Source organism: Bipolaris maydis (assembly GCF_028858645.1).
Source record: "Bipolaris maydis strain C4 unplaced genomic scaffold PSV08scaffold_3, whole genome shotgun sequence".
NCBI classification, from domain to species: domain Eukaryota; kingdom Fungi; phylum Ascomycota; class Dothideomycetes; order Pleosporales; family Pleosporaceae; genus Bipolaris; species Bipolaris maydis.
In genome coordinates, this window is record NW_027093859.1 from 2844994 (window position 1) to 2859187 (window position 14194).

Consider the following 14194-nt stretch of genomic DNA (forward strand, 5'->3'; position numbering starts at 1 on the left):
CCACATCCCTCCAACCAACTCCCCGAAAATCCAAAAGTCCATACCGCCTTGCCAATATACCCCTACTAAACCATAAATACAAGCATTCCCAGAAGCCTAAAAAATAACCCATTACGTAGAGTTGCCGCACGCCCCCCTTCCACCCTTGTTCCGCTCTCGCCCTGCCCTGTTTTACCTTAACTTACCCCTCTATGTCACCCCCCTCCCCAAACAAAAAAACCCACACACCCCGCCATGTCCGTTTTGCTGCTGCCCCTCAATTTCCTTCTGCCCCTCTGATAGTGCTGCAATCTACAGCCCCCAGTGCAAAGTTTCCCCTTTGAGTAGTTCACATCTGCGGGGTTCAACATGGTCGATGTTGCCAACTTGCACACCTCCCGAAAGTTGCAGTTTTGGAAAATGGTGACATAGTGAGAATATTCTTTAAAAAAAACATGCGTTAGAAATTTGAAGGAAAATATTTGCACTGCACCAACTCATATTTTTCCACACTGGCAAAAATGTAGAATCATGTCACCATGTTTACCCTACAGCAAGCCGCGAAGCAAGTTTGAGTGGATGACAGGTAGTGAGTGTAACCTGGCAACAAAAAAACAATCACTGTTGTCCCGTGCCAGACTCGAACTGGCGGCCTTGGGATATCTACTAGAGACTAGTAGTCATATTGTGAAGGATATGAGACCCACGTGATAACCAACTACACCAACGAGACGATTCAAGCTATGCTTGAGTTGGGGAGGATAGATGAGCATATTTTCAAAGTAAATAATTATAAATGTAGTCAAAATGACAATAAACGACGAATCACCTGGACAGCTGTACGGCGGTTGTGTAGGTGGGGCAAAAAAGAAAGAGCTTGCAAGAAGAGGGGTTGCTTGGAGCTAGCATTATGATCTGCAGATTTCAAGTCAAGCGGCAAGAATTCATGGAGAGAAAAATTAAAGTTGCGTTTAGAGGTATTACAAATTATACCATAACACATTGACTACATAAGTGTATGCAAAAGAGAAGAAGGCTGGATCACACACAGTAACATGCTGCGTTTACGAGAAAAGACCTTTTTTGCGCCACTCTGAGTTGTATAAATAAAAACTCCATACTTGATGCAACTGAGAAAAAAGAAAACGCCAATAAGCTGGTCTAGTTCCAGGTCCAGACCCAGAATGTATACTTTGACCCATAGTTAGAACTATGGACCGAGACGTTGTCCCACGTCTGGACTCCTGGGACCCAAGGGGATGCCTGTTGTAGGGAGGACACCGTACCGGCCATACGTCTTTTGATCCACACTGACGTAATGCGGGAGTCGTCCTAATAAGTTGAGTTTTGTTTCGATCCACCGGAGGATTTTCTCGTGCGGGACGAGGAACTTAATGTAGCCCGTTGCCCATAGGTAACCGAGACCTGCGCCACAGAGGTGGCCAACCAGGCTGACGTAGGGGACGAGGATGCTGGTTATGACGATGAGGATGAGGGGTGTTGTCCAGGTGGGGATCTTGTAAGGTCCGACACTGCCATGGTTTAGCGGGTGAGAGGTGGGAGACTGGAGGGGAAGGCACCTGAAGAAGGGATTTGTCTTTTGTGTCTTCATTACTTCGGCGGAGAGTAGGAGGAATACCCATACACTGTATTATGTCAGTACCATACTCTGGCCTCGGGACAAACTGGTTTACATACCTCGCACCCATGACGGCGGTGTTGCTCCTTAGAACGAACTTCTCTAACAGTGTGTATACGCCTCCGGGTATGGTTCCAAAAGCTGCCACATGGTCAGCGTCAATGCCCGATTGTACCATGACTAGTCTTCTTACGCCCAGTGAACAGTGCCAATGTAACGAGTGTTCCGTATTCCGACTCGAAGCGCTCAATTAGTGGCGTGACTGCGAAGAGGTTGAAGATCATATGGATGAAGTTCCAGTGTAAGACGGGAAACAGGTTAAGTCGGTGCACTATACACATACTCTATTAGCATTACATCCAAAATAATCTTCAGATGGACTGCGCCAGATTACAACTCTTGTATATTCGGATGAATAGTCGCACATGGACAATACGAGTTCCTAGTTCTCCAACGCAACGGACGGGCTTCCGGAAGCGCCGCAACCCGTCGCCAAAGTGCAAGCGACCAAGCCCTACATATCCTCTGCCCGGAAATCGAGAAAAGCACATACTCTGCGTAAAGTCCATCTTGGCAGGTTCCAAGCGCCCAACGTCCCGAATCCAGGGAAATGGAATGGTAGCGATCCATAATCCGACAATGGCGGCGACGACGACCTTTGTGCAGAAGGGCAGGCGCAGGATATAGGACCGTATGCGCGCGGGGTTGAACTGAGGCAGCGAAGGTGCAGGCATGATCGGAGCGCGTTGTTGCTGCTGCTAATGCTACTGCTGCTTACTGCGCGGGAAGACGAGCGGACACAAGATAAGTACGAGACTAGGGTCCAGGCCCGCGTTGCACTAGTGTGATCCTCCCGCCGCGCTCGACTGGACCACCTTCCCAGACGGATTGCCTTGGAATGCTGGGCCGACAGGAGGACACGACTCCTATCCTTTCTCCTGCTTTCTCACACGAGGTGCAGATCAAGGCGCCACCATGGCATTGCTTTGTAAGCGCGGCGATTCGTATCAGACAAGAGGGGTCATTGCTAACAAGTCAAGCATCACTACTGGCGCTCCGGCAAGACAAACGCCTGCTAAAGATACCACCCTATCTTTCTGCTCTCCTCGTCATTATCGGCATAGGATGGCTGCTGGTACTTCCGCTGAACGAGTACTCGCGAAGGACATACATATCGGAGAATGCGCTGCTTCCGGGACAGGTACATACGTACTTTACTGGCAGTGAGCACAACGTCTTCCGCGCCTATCGCCATGAGGTCCACGCCTTGAAAGACAGCCCGGCGGCAGAGTAGGTCAATTAGTCCCCAAAAACAGGCCAAAGAAGCTGACTGTATCACAGACGATCCCAGAAGCTCGAGGCTATCTTCCGCGAACAAAACCTCAAGGTTGCGACCCAGCACTACAACTATACTGTCTCGAACCGCACTATCGCAAACGAAAATGTCTATGCCATACTCCAAGGTCCCCGCGCCGACGCTACCGAAGCCATTGTATTGATCGGAGCCTGGACAAATATGGAAGGCGAGATGAACAACTCGGGCGTCGCATTGGTTCTCACACTGGCACGTTACTTCAAGCGCTGGAGCCTATGGAGCAAGGACATTATCTTCCTTGTTACTGGAGATAGCACGATTGGATCTCAGGCCTGGGTCGATGCGTACCACGAAGGGCACGACAAGCGATACGTAGAGAGTTTGAAGATCAAGAGCGGGGCATTGCAGGGTGCTGTTGCGGTTGACTATCCCGCCGGTCCATGGGGTCACCGCTATGATAAGCTGCATGTCGTGTACGATGGGATCAACGGCCAGCTTCCGAATCTCGATTTGATCAACACTGCGGTTCAGATTGCGTCTGGTCAACTGGGCATTGGTTGTGTTATTCAACGCATGTGGAACCACGGCGATTCCTACAAGGAGCGTCTGCAGACTATGCTTCGAGGCATGCTTTCACAGGGTCTCGGCCACGCAACGGGACCTCACTCCTCATTCATTCCGTACCATGTCGATGCCATTACACTGGTGACAGTCGGAAACGGCTGGCATGACGAGATGTCGCTTGGAAAGACGATTGAATCGCTGTTCCGAAGCTTGAACAACCTCCTTGAGCATTTCCACCAGAGTTTCTTCTTCTACCTCCTGTTGCAGGATAAGCGGTTCGTTAGCATCGGCACATACCTGCCATCTGCCATGATGATTGCTATCAATTTTAGCATTGCCGCAATGGCACTCTGGGTCAAGAGTGGGCGGATTTCAGAGACTCTTGAAAACCCCGCAGCTACGAAGCCCAAAGCTACGAAGCCTGGACCAGCTGGTTCCAAGTCGGGATCGGCTGAAAAAGACGCCTCTGGAACGGAAGAACCTAAGAAGGAAGAACCCAAGTCAGAAAGTTCCAAGAAGGAAGACTCTAAGAGTAAAGAATCCCAGAAGGAAGATTCTAAGAAAGAAGAGCCCGCCACAAAACTCATCGAAAAAGACGACTCAGTCGCTGTCGTCCCCGTCGCTGCAACAAAAGTAACGGAACGCCATCTCCTCCTCCCTCTCATCCTCGTCCTCATCGCCCACGCAGTCGGCCTCGTTCCCCTCTACCTCTTCAGCAACTGGGATGCAGACCACCTCCCCGGCCTCTTCATCACAGCCTGCAACATCACCACTCTGCTCCCCATAGGCGCCACTTTCCTTGTCTCCTGGTCCGCTCCCGATATCCTAAACACCCAGGCCCTGTGTCTTCTGCAATGCTTTTCACTCTTGCTGCTAGGAATGTTCCTCGCTGCGCTTGCGACGCTGAATTTCTCGCTCAGCGTTATTGTCGGTGTGGCGTGTGTGCCGCTTAGTTTTGTGCGCAAGAGCGCGCATAATGGGGCTACAGGTGCACAGCTGCTGGTTCTTGCGCTGTTGAACCCTTGTTTGATTGTCCAGACGGGGACCAGGGTCCTCGGTGCGGATTTGATGGAGGTCCTAGTGCAGAGTGCGATTGGGTGGCATGTTTGGGGCATGTGGACGCAGGTTGTGTTTTGGTTGGTTTGGTTCCCCGCGTGGTTGGTGGGTGCAGTTGTTGTGGGAACGGGTATGTGGGATTATTAGAACTGTGTATGTTGGGAGGCTTAAAAGGTAGAAGAGGTATTTGTATAGTACGCTGTGACCGAGAAGGTCTAGAGATATCATCACAAATATGGTCAAGCCAACAAAAGATACAGTATTCGTGTCATGATGAGTCCTTTCATTCGTCAATCGTGTCAGACTATGACGCCGATTATCTATGATTACATAGTGTGAGTCTCCTTTGCAGTTATGAGGTGTCATGCCTCAGCGGACTGGAGACTGTCCCCTTCTTTTCCAGTAAGATCTAAGATGGATGTGGCCAGCTATGGTCAAGCCCCACTCAAGCAGCCCAGACGTCTTTGCCCACACCCTCGATCCAGTTGCCTAGCTGGTTGACGCTGGCATCCCACTCCTTAAGCCGTGTCCTCATACCCTCAATCTGCTTCATGTCTAGCACCTTTGGTTGTACCCAGTTGATGCGCGCAATCTCCGCTACCTGGTCAATCTGACCCTTCAACAAGCCCAAGCTCAGTGCCTTCATGATCAAATGCTCAATCTCGTTAGGCTGTACCTTGGTCTCTTGAGAGATCTCGGAGAAGGTCATAGCGCGGTCGTGTGGTGGGCGGCGGAAGACCGTCTCCGTAAGGGCGGAGAGAGAGATCTTCTGGTAGAGGAAGGTCTGGTGCTCCTTGAGAAGCGGAACCTTTGTAATGTTGTTCGAGAGGACATCGTAGGCCATTAGGTCGCCCCGGTTGAAGGCGAACAAAAGATCGCGCAGCCATGCATGTGGGGTGTTGACCAGTGAGTCGAGGATAGGATGCAGCAGCAACTCTCCAAAGTTGTAGATGGAGTCGGAGACAAGCGCGGCAATGCTGAGATCGTATGCGCGGGACTGGCGCTCGCGGAGTTCGAGATCGTTGAGGTCGACACAGGCAAGGAAAAGTAATGCGTTCTTGTAGTATGCGGCGAACTCATGCTTCGACTTGTAGTACTCAGCGCTTGCACGGTAGAACGAGGCATGGACAACAGTCTCCACTGAGTCGAACTGGTCGATTATCTGCTCGCACTCATCGAGCTTCTTCTTCGCACCCTCCTCGTCCCGTAACCGTAGCTGTATGCTGGCAGCAGCGACTGTGGCGTATACGTAGGCGTCTTGTGAGGCTGGCTTGTTGACGCTCTTTGCCAGTTCGTTGACAAATGCGAGGCGCTCCTTGTCATCTGCTCAAGTCAGCACTGGCAATTCATTGGTCCTGGACTGTTTCTGCCTACCCTGGTATTGTGATGCAGCATTCAAACCCAAGGTGACGAGCTTGAGCTGGTTGATCTTGTTGGCGAATGTCTTGATGAAGTTCTCAAAGAAGGGTATCCGCTGTTTTGCACTCCCGGGATGATCGAAGAACTCAATAAGCTTATCTGTCAGTTCGTGCCATAGCTTCCGCTCCCAAAAGTCCTCAAAGGCGATGAAGTACTCCTGTAGCTCCTCTGGTGCCTCGTCCCGCGCGTCGCCCAGAAGGTTCGGGATGGCATCTGTATCCATAGCCATGATTATGAACAGTCTACAATAATGTGGTAGGGAGAGGCTGTGGCTGACTGATCAAAAGGCAGTGGCGGTGTTGGTGTTGAGGTGGAGCACAAGAGCGGCGTGTATGTTTGAGTGCGGGATGCCGATGCTCTGATGGCGTTGCGGCGGAAGCTATGATTAGCGCATAGCGCCAAGCCCCATCACCACCGACGTCCCTTCATCCCAGCTACTTCGTAAGCCGTTCTATTCGACATCTTAGCAGCCATTGAACGCCGCAACCATGCTGCCACTCCGCTGCGCTCGGTCGCCAGTGGCGCTGTCGGCTCAATTGCCCTCCAAGCGCGTAGCCAGCTTCTCCACCTCAGTTTGCCGGCAACAACTCAACTCGGATGTCAGGATCACTAGGTGCGATATGCCCCTCTGTTCTACGCGCATACGAAACGCTAATACATGTGTAGGACTGGCAAGCCTATTCTGACTGTTTCCGGTGGACGGTCCTCGCTCGGAGGTGCGCTGCGGTCCTGAAGACGCAATTCTAGACGACTCGCTCACACACATTCAGGATACACCGCGACTGTCTTTGGAGCCACTGGCTTCCTTGGACGATACATTGTGAACAGACTGGGTATGCCATGATGCCTGAAGACGGAAATCGAGGAGCCATGTCGCGCTAACTAGAAGGAACAGCTCGTTCAGGATGCACGGTGATAGTGCCTTTCCGAGAGGAAATGGCAAAGCGCCATCTGAAGGTTGCTGGAGATCTGGGCAGGGTCATCTTCCTGGAAATGGACCTCCGAAACACTGCGTCGATTGAAGAGAGCGTGCGACACTCTGACATTGTCTACAACCTTATTGGCCGTGACTACCCCACCAAGAACTTCGAGCTCGAGGATGTGCATGTTCACGGAACAGAACGTATCGCGGATGCCGTCGCCAAATACGACATTGACCGATTTGTTCATGTCTCTTCGCACAGTGCCCGCCTCGACTCGCCATCGGAGTTCTACCGCACCAAGGCCAGGGGTGAGCAGGTAGCCCGGTCCATCTACCCAGAGACGACCATTGTCCGACCCGCACCCATGTTTGGTTTCGAGGATCGTCTTCTTCACCGTCTTGCTTCTCCCACCAACATCATCACCTCAAACAACCTACAGGAGCGTCTCCGTCCGGTTCACGTCATCGATGTTGGCATGGCTCTTGAGCGCATGCTTCACGACGACACAACCGCTGCCGAGACGTACGAACTGTACGGCCCTACCGAGTACTCGATGGCCGAGATGAACGAGCTCGTAGAGAAGGAGGCGATGAAGCCGCGCCGCCACATCAACGTGCCCAAGCAGATTCTCAAGCCCATTGCGCATTATGCAAACAAGTTGCTCTGGTGGCCCATCCACTCTGCAGACGAGGTTGAGCGCGAGTTTATCGACCAGGAGATTGACAAGAGTGCCAAGACGTTCAAGGACCTGGAAATTGAGCCGGTGGAGCTCAAGAGCATGACGTTCGAGTACCTCAAGGGCTACCGAAGCTCGAGTTACTACGATCTGCCGCCGATGAGCGAGAAGGAGAAGCGGGAGGAGAAGAAGTATCTGCACGTCATTGACGACCAATAGTGGGGCAAGCTTTGCTTTGTAAATATTTGAGCCTATGCATTGCTCTGTGGTCGGTCGGTTCGGTAGAAGCCAAAGACGTCTTTTTTCTCTCTCTCTCATGTTGTGTGCAATGGAAATTTGTCAAAAAGCCAAAATGAAATGGATAATCAGTGTTGATTTGAGTGGGGTATCTTATGCTTTGTTTGTTTATCTGTTCATTTATTTCTTTGGCAAAATCACTACTACGCTTGTTCCCGCTGCGGCGTAGACTCTGTCCTCTCATCTTTTGCCAAGTTTTCGAGGTACTTTCTCAGCAACGCTTCGGTGCTATCGGGATCATCTCTCTCTGTGCTTTCCTTCCAATGGCGATAAAACTCTAGCGCAACTTCTACAGCGATGAGAGCGATAATAGCCCATTCGAGTCGCAAACCGTGTTTTTCGCTCAGTTGCTCGCGCAGGACACTGGCGATTTCCTGGGCAAACCCGATTTTCTCGTTGAGCACTTTGATGCGGACGCCGACGTCGAGGGCGCGGCCGACTTGGTCGTAGTACTCGCCTAGACCCAGCTCGTGCCGCGAGTCCCAGAAAATGTCAGGCATGGAGTCGGTTAGTTCAGAGTAGAGATTTAGCTGGGCGCGCAGAGAGAGGAGCTCGCCTGTCTTGCGCAGAATGAAGGAGCGGGTGAAGGGGGCACTGCGACGAGGGGAGAAGGTCTTGGATGAGGCGAGCATGGTGGGGATGTCGCGGGTTGAGTGCTGGTATGCTGACAAGAGGGTTTCGAGGACGGCGAGCTTGGTGCTGCGGGCGAGGCCAGAGGAAAAGGCGATTTTGGCGAGGATGGTGTCGACTTCGTGGCGCTGTTGGTCGAGCTCGTCTGCTCCTGATGGAGAGGCGTTGTCAGAGGGGAGTTCCGCTTTTGTGCCCAAGACAATGGTGTCGCCCACGACTTCACTGGTTTCTTTGCTGGGGTCTTCGAGGTATTCGAGGTCTTCTGTTTCAAGCATGTCAAGATGCGATCCTTCAGCTGCGGCGGGGAGCACTTGGTTGACGAGTCTCAAAGCCTCTCGTTCGCGGACGTTCCATGTTACGACTGTGCCGGATGGGAAGATGAAGATGTCGCCTTGCTGGAAGTCCTTAACCTCAGAAGGGCGGTCGGAAGTCTGTACGTGGATGACCTGGGGATACAGGCCCGTCTGGAAGGGGTCGATGTCGTAACCTTGAGCCTTGACGAGACGGGCGGCGGCAGAGATGTCGTATGTCTCTGCAGCACAGTAAGCAGTCACAGTCTTGGTCTGGGCATCTGGATCGATGAAGCGCGTCCTTCCTCTGGATTTTACAAAAGCCCGTGACCGCTGTGCTTCGACTGCCACACTGCGCAGCGACGAAGTTTTTCCGGCATTTTTTCGACTGGTCTTCCGGTCTGGTTTGTCCTGGTATTCTTTGGGTAATTCCTCTTTGCTTGATGCGTCCTCGCTCTTTTGTGCAGCATCTATCCTTTTGCTACATGGTATTGTCGAAGCGAACGGCCTTTTTGCGGAAATGGGCAAGAATTGCAGCATGGGCCGGTATTTACGTGGCAGACGGGCAGTGGGAGCAAGACATCGTGTCAGGCTCTGGAAGTGGCAGGGTCGGATGCTCGTCATGGCCAGCGCAAGAGCGTGTCGGACATGGCTTGCAGCAGGTCAGCGCCCAGACAAGACTCAGCATCCCACGTCGACATAAATGTACCCGGCAGAAAGGTGGGTGGAGCAGTGCGGAGGAGAAGCATAGACCCTTGCAAGTCCGCGGGAATCGGCTTGGCCAGCATCATAGGCTCAGATCGACAGGGCCATTGTCAACCTCGCATCTCTCCACACTCGGCGCGCCCGGAGCGTCCTCTACGCCTCTTGTCCGCCTGTCGCAGCTCATGTCGCCAGCATGGCGGCGGAAAACATCGACGACGCTCCGCTGCCCAAGGCGCGCGACGACTCTCGCCTGCAGAAGCCCCAGCAGACCATCGAGCCGGACTCGGACGACGATGAAGACGACGATGACACGGCCGACGACGATGTTGACGAGGAACCCAAGCTCAAGTACAGTCGCCTCACCAGAGACTTGGGCCCCATATACCGCAATGGCGACGCGACAGCCACCTTTATGGTCGCTGGAGACAAGATGGTACGGTCATAGCTCCAGCTTTCCCCAGTGCATGCACCGAACATGTGTGGATTGCATTGCATCTTGCGGGCCATGTGCTAACACTGTATGTCTACGTAGATTATAGGCACCCACAATGGAAACATTGTAAGTCTCTGTCCTCGCCCGGCCCTTGTTGCGCCGTCATGCTGACCCAAATAGCACGCGTTGAACTTACCTACCTTCAACATCCTGCGCACCTACAATGCCCACCCTGCCGCCTCGGTCACCGCTCTCTCTGTATCGCCGCTACTTGCTTCCCAGCCCTTTGTGCCCTCCGCCTCGGACCTGAGGTCTGCCGACCAGGCAAATGCTTCCTCTCGACGAACCGACTCACCAGCCGGTAACACGTCGTCTCCTCGCGCACCCCGCCAAGCCCAAGTCCCGCCCACGCCCTCAAACCAGATATACATTGCTTCCTCGTCCATAGACGGACATGTCTGTGTGTCTTCGCTCGTTGACCCAAAGGATGTTACGTTGCGCAATTTCGGCCGTCCAGTGCAAGCCGTAGCCCTCTCGCCCGACTACAAAAATGATCGCTCGTATTTGTCTGGTGGACTGGCTGGTGAGTTGATCCACACCGTTGGTGGACCCATAGGTGTGCGATCCAACGCCAACACCAGCGCGGCATCGCAGGCTGCACATGGGTGGCTCGGCGCAATAGGCCTCGGTGGACATGGAGGCAGGGACACCATTTTGCATTCGGGTGAAGGTACCATCACTGCCATTAAGTGGTCTCTGTCCGGCAAGTTTTTGGCCTGGGCAAACGAACATGGCGTGCGCCTCATGCGAACGGACTTGCACCTGGACAGCGCAGATTCAGACGATGCCTGGAAGAGAATCGGCATCATCGAAAAACCAAACCGCCGCGTATGGCAAGACATGGCCAGCGTATGGAAACCGCGAATCGAATGGATTGACGACCAGTCGCTCGAGTCCGATGACGATGCTATCATGAGTATGAATGGACACCACCTTGTAGATAAGGCCGATGCTACACTGCCGCACAACCGATCTTCCCAACCTGCCAAGGAAGGGAACAAGAAGAACATGGAGAAACTCATCATAGGATGGGGAGATACCGCTTGGATCGTTCACGTGCGCCCTGGAGGAGCTGGTGTTGGCCGCAATGTGGGTGAGAGATCGGTTGGAACCGCCGATGTCATCCGCTGGTATGCTGCCCTTACACATTGACATCCATACATTCCTAACGCCCTTTTAGCATTCATTTCGACGACTGTATTGTTTCTGGCATTTCGCTTTATACCCCTTCTTTACTTCTTGTTCTTGCATACCGAACGCGCGATGACGACGATAACCCCGTATCTGGCCCGGATACCACTCCCCGTGGAGGAAGACAGCGTCGCACAAACGGTCTCTCTCCAGAACTCAAACTCATAGATGCTGCGACCTCTGATGAGGTTGAAGTCGACTCTTTAACCGTCAGCAGATATGAAAGCCTTTCAGCGGCTGATTACCACTTGGGCACTCTATACGTCCCACATCCGAAGACGATGACTCCTGCGCAAAGAAGCGCACTGGAGGCTATCGGCGGAGGGATATGGGATGTTGGCGCGAGCGCAGCACGTATATTTAGTTCTGGAGCCAGTGTCATGAATCTTCAAATCGGCTCCGACAAACCACCATCGAGAGCGCCATCCATGTCTTCGGCCAGTGTTGGGAATATTTCTGGTTCAACACCTACCAAGCGCCAGCAACCGGTACATCCAAATGCTGCCAGCGCGGGTCTAAAGGTTTTCATACAAAGTCCATATGACTGTGTATTGGCAGTTAAGCGAGAGCTTTCGGATCATTTCCAATGGGAGTTGGAACATGAAAACTACAAAGATGCATGGGAGCTGCTAGAGGATCACCCTGAGATTATCTCGTCAATCGTACAGATCCCATCAGACGCCTCTGATACTGGTACACCAGTAAACAAACAAGGAAGCTTACACGAGTTCTTCGCTGATGACGATTCTCAAACAACATTATCTGCCACCAGGGCCAATCAGAACTCGGCGGTAGAGAAAGAGAAGCGCAAAATTGGAGATTTATGGGTACAGCAACTCGTCAGTGCGGGCGACTGGAAACAAGCAGGCAAGGTGGCGGGACGTGTACTTGGGACTTCCGCGCGATGGGAACACTGGGTGTGGAAATTTGCCCAAACGAACCATTTCAACGAGATTTCGCCGTACGTCCCTAAGAAACCGATACAACCGCCACTACCTTCCATGGTATACGAAGTAATTCTTGGGCACTACATCATTCATGACCGCGTACGCTTCAAGCATCTGCTTGAAGATTGGGATCCTGATCTATTTGACATTAATAGTGTCATCGAGGCTATCAAGAGCAAACTCTCTGCTGGCGATGTTACTGAGGAGTCTATCGAAGGAGATGTGCAAGGAAGAGATTGGCGAATATTGCAAGATGGCTTGGCGAAGTTGTTCCTGGCAAGTGGTCGGCAGAGAGAGGCACTGCGCTGCTATATCCGCCTGCAGAATTCAGAAGCGGCCATGACTCTGATTCGCGACTTCCATCTTGTGGAAGCTGTCCGTGATGATATCCCTGGATTCATCATGATGGGTGTCTCCAAAGAGTTGATGAAGTCAGCGTCAACAAAGCTGGAGGAGTTGGAAGAGGCATCGGCGGAAGCCATTAATGTCCTTGTCGAGGAGGGTTGCCGAGGCAGCATTCCAGCAAGTGATGTCGAGAGTCAACTGCAGGCCAAGGGACCGTCGTTCAGACCCTTTTTACACTTCTATTTGCGGAAGCTTTGGAAGCCGGAGATGCATGAACGCACTGCTAAGACAGCTAAAGAACGAGTAGCTGAAGATCGTTTGGTAGCCGATGGCAAGCTTGTTGCTGAGGAGTTTGCAGACCTTATGGTCGAGCTATTTGCAGAGTATGACCGACCGCTGCTGATGGAGTACCTCCGCAAATCCCAGAGCTACGATCTGAGCAAGGCTACTGCAGAATGCGAGAGGAGAGAGTATATTCCAGAACTTGTGTAAGTATTCGCGGTTATCACTGACATGATCGGCTGCTAACCCCAACCAGACATATCCTCTCCAAAACGGGTCAAACGAAGCGTGCTCTGTACCTCATCATTGAGAAGCTCTCCGATGTTAGCTTTGCCATCTCTTTCGCCAAGGAACAGGACGACCCCGACCTCTGGAACGATCTGCTGGAATACTCCATGGACAAGCCGCATTTTATCCGCGGTCTTCTCGAAGAAGTCGGCACGGCAATTGACCCAATCAAACTCGTACGCCGCATTCCTGAAGGTCTCGAGATAGAAGGCCTGCGAGACGGTATCGGCCGTATGGTTCGCGAGTATGAGATTCAATATTCCATCTCCGAAGGCGTTGCAAGAGTGTTACGTGGAGAAGTAGCAGCCGGTATGGATACATTACGCTCTGGCCAGAAACGCGGTGTTAAATTTGAAGTTATACCCTGTGACGGTGGATTCTCCGGAAAACAGGCAAGGCATCACCACGTCAAGGGGCAAATCGATATCGAAACCAAAGGAATGGATCCCGCGACTGCCGCCAAGCTCACTGCCAAAGCAGACAAATCAACAAAAGCCGTAAACACAGCCAATGCACCAGCCATTGATCCTACTCCACCTGGCCCACCAGAAGGCGACGCTCCGCCAGGCCACTGCGTCGGTTGCCACTGTCCATTTACTCTCCCCACAGTTGAAGAAGAATCCGCCATCACTGACGGAACCACCCCATTACCACCCTCCCGCGACACACTCGTCGGCTTCGCATGCGGTCACGTCTTCCACCTCGCATGTCTCCTGCCAAAGACAAATGCAAGCGCAAGCGTTGCGGCGGGACTACAGCAGCAGCTTGCAAACGATGCCCAAGAGAGCGGCGGTAGATGGACACGCAGTGTGGGTGCAAAGGTGGCACATGCGCATGTTATCAAGAAGGCGGTGGGTAGGGGGTGTGTCGTTTGCAGGGAAAGGGAGGTTGTGGGTACAGAGTAATAAGAGTGTGAAATGTGTTGGATGGGAGAAGGGAAGGAAGAGGTAGGTGTATATACGAGGTAGTAGTTTTATGCAGATTATGGACCTGAGTTTAGGATAAGTTGTCTGATATACCCAGTGGTGTGTATGTGTATGCAAAGAATGAGGGAATGACGCGGTGTGGTAATAAATGTTTTTGTAATATCAGCTATGCCAAATTGCTGTATCTGCCTCTGTTTTGACTTCCTCTTCTGCAACTAGGAATGTGCTT

At 52.4% G+C, this 14194-nt stretch overlaps 6 protein-coding genes across 6 annotated transcripts; 3 read left to right on the forward strand and 3 right to left on the reverse strand.

Annotated features, from left to right (window-relative positions):
• Positions 1 to 926: 926 nt before the first annotated feature.
• On the reverse strand, positions 927 to 2388 carry PSV08DRAFT_198037 (uncharacterized protein). Its single transcript, XM_014219818.1, has 5 exons — positions 2172 to 2388; positions 1812 to 1949; positions 1678 to 1759; positions 1560 to 1625; positions 927 to 1511 (listed from the first exon to the last, which is right to left on the reverse strand). Exons 1-5 carry the CDS (start codon positions 2350 to 2352, stop codon positions 1190 to 1192), a joined length of 789 nt encoding a protein of 262 aa, XP_014075293.1. The 5' UTR covers positions 2353 to 2388; the 3' UTR covers positions 927 to 1189.
• A 149-nt stretch (positions 2389 to 2537) lies between these two features.
• On the forward strand, positions 2538 to 4823 carry PSV08DRAFT_360345 (Gaa1-like protein). The gene is made up of 3 exons (XM_014219817.2): positions 2538 to 2606; positions 2659 to 2908; positions 2960 to 4823. The coding sequence occupies exons 1-3, from the start codon at positions 2594 to 2596 to the stop codon at positions 4698 to 4700; spliced, it is 2004 nt and encodes a 667-aa protein (XP_014075292.1). The 5' UTR covers positions 2538 to 2593; the 3' UTR covers positions 4701 to 4823.
• Positions 4816 to 6302, reverse strand: PSV08DRAFT_360346 (uncharacterized protein). Its single transcript, XM_014219816.2, has 2 exons — positions 5928 to 6302; positions 4816 to 5876 (listed from the first exon to the last, which is right to left on the reverse strand). The coding sequence occupies exons 1-2, from the start codon at positions 6199 to 6201 to the stop codon at positions 4999 to 5001; spliced, it is 1152 nt and encodes a 383-aa protein (XP_014075291.1). The 5' UTR covers positions 6202 to 6302; the 3' UTR covers positions 4816 to 4998.
• A 158-nt stretch (positions 6303 to 6460) lies between these two features.
• Positions 6461 to 7790, forward strand: PSV08DRAFT_369376 (uncharacterized protein; the record flags this gene model as incomplete). Its single annotated transcript, XM_014219815.1, has 4 exons — positions 6461 to 6585; positions 6639 to 6688; positions 6743 to 6805; positions 6868 to 7790. 4 exons carry the CDS (start codon positions 6461 to 6463, stop codon positions 7788 to 7790), a joined length of 1161 nt encoding a protein of 386 aa, XP_014075290.1.
• Positions 7791 to 7901: 111 nt separating this feature from the next.
• On the reverse strand, positions 7902 to 9479 carry PSV08DRAFT_386880 (uncharacterized protein). Its single transcript, XM_014219814.2, has one exon. It carries the CDS (start codon positions 9410 to 9412, stop codon positions 8012 to 8014), a length of 1401 nt encoding a protein of 466 aa, XP_014075289.1. The 5' UTR covers positions 9413 to 9479; the 3' UTR covers positions 7902 to 8011.
• A 207-nt stretch (positions 9480 to 9686) lies between these two features.
• Positions 9687 to 14153, forward strand: PSV08DRAFT_198051 (uncharacterized protein; the record flags this gene model as incomplete). Its single annotated transcript, XM_066092011.1, has 5 exons — positions 9687 to 9926; positions 10026 to 10052; positions 10107 to 11116; positions 11167 to 12957; positions 13008 to 14153. The coding sequence occupies 5 exons, from the start codon at positions 9687 to 9689 to the stop codon at positions 13942 to 13944; spliced, it is 4005 nt and encodes a 1334-aa protein (XP_065949655.1). The 3' UTR covers positions 13945 to 14153.
• Between the last annotated feature and the right edge of the window lie 41 nt (positions 14154 to 14194).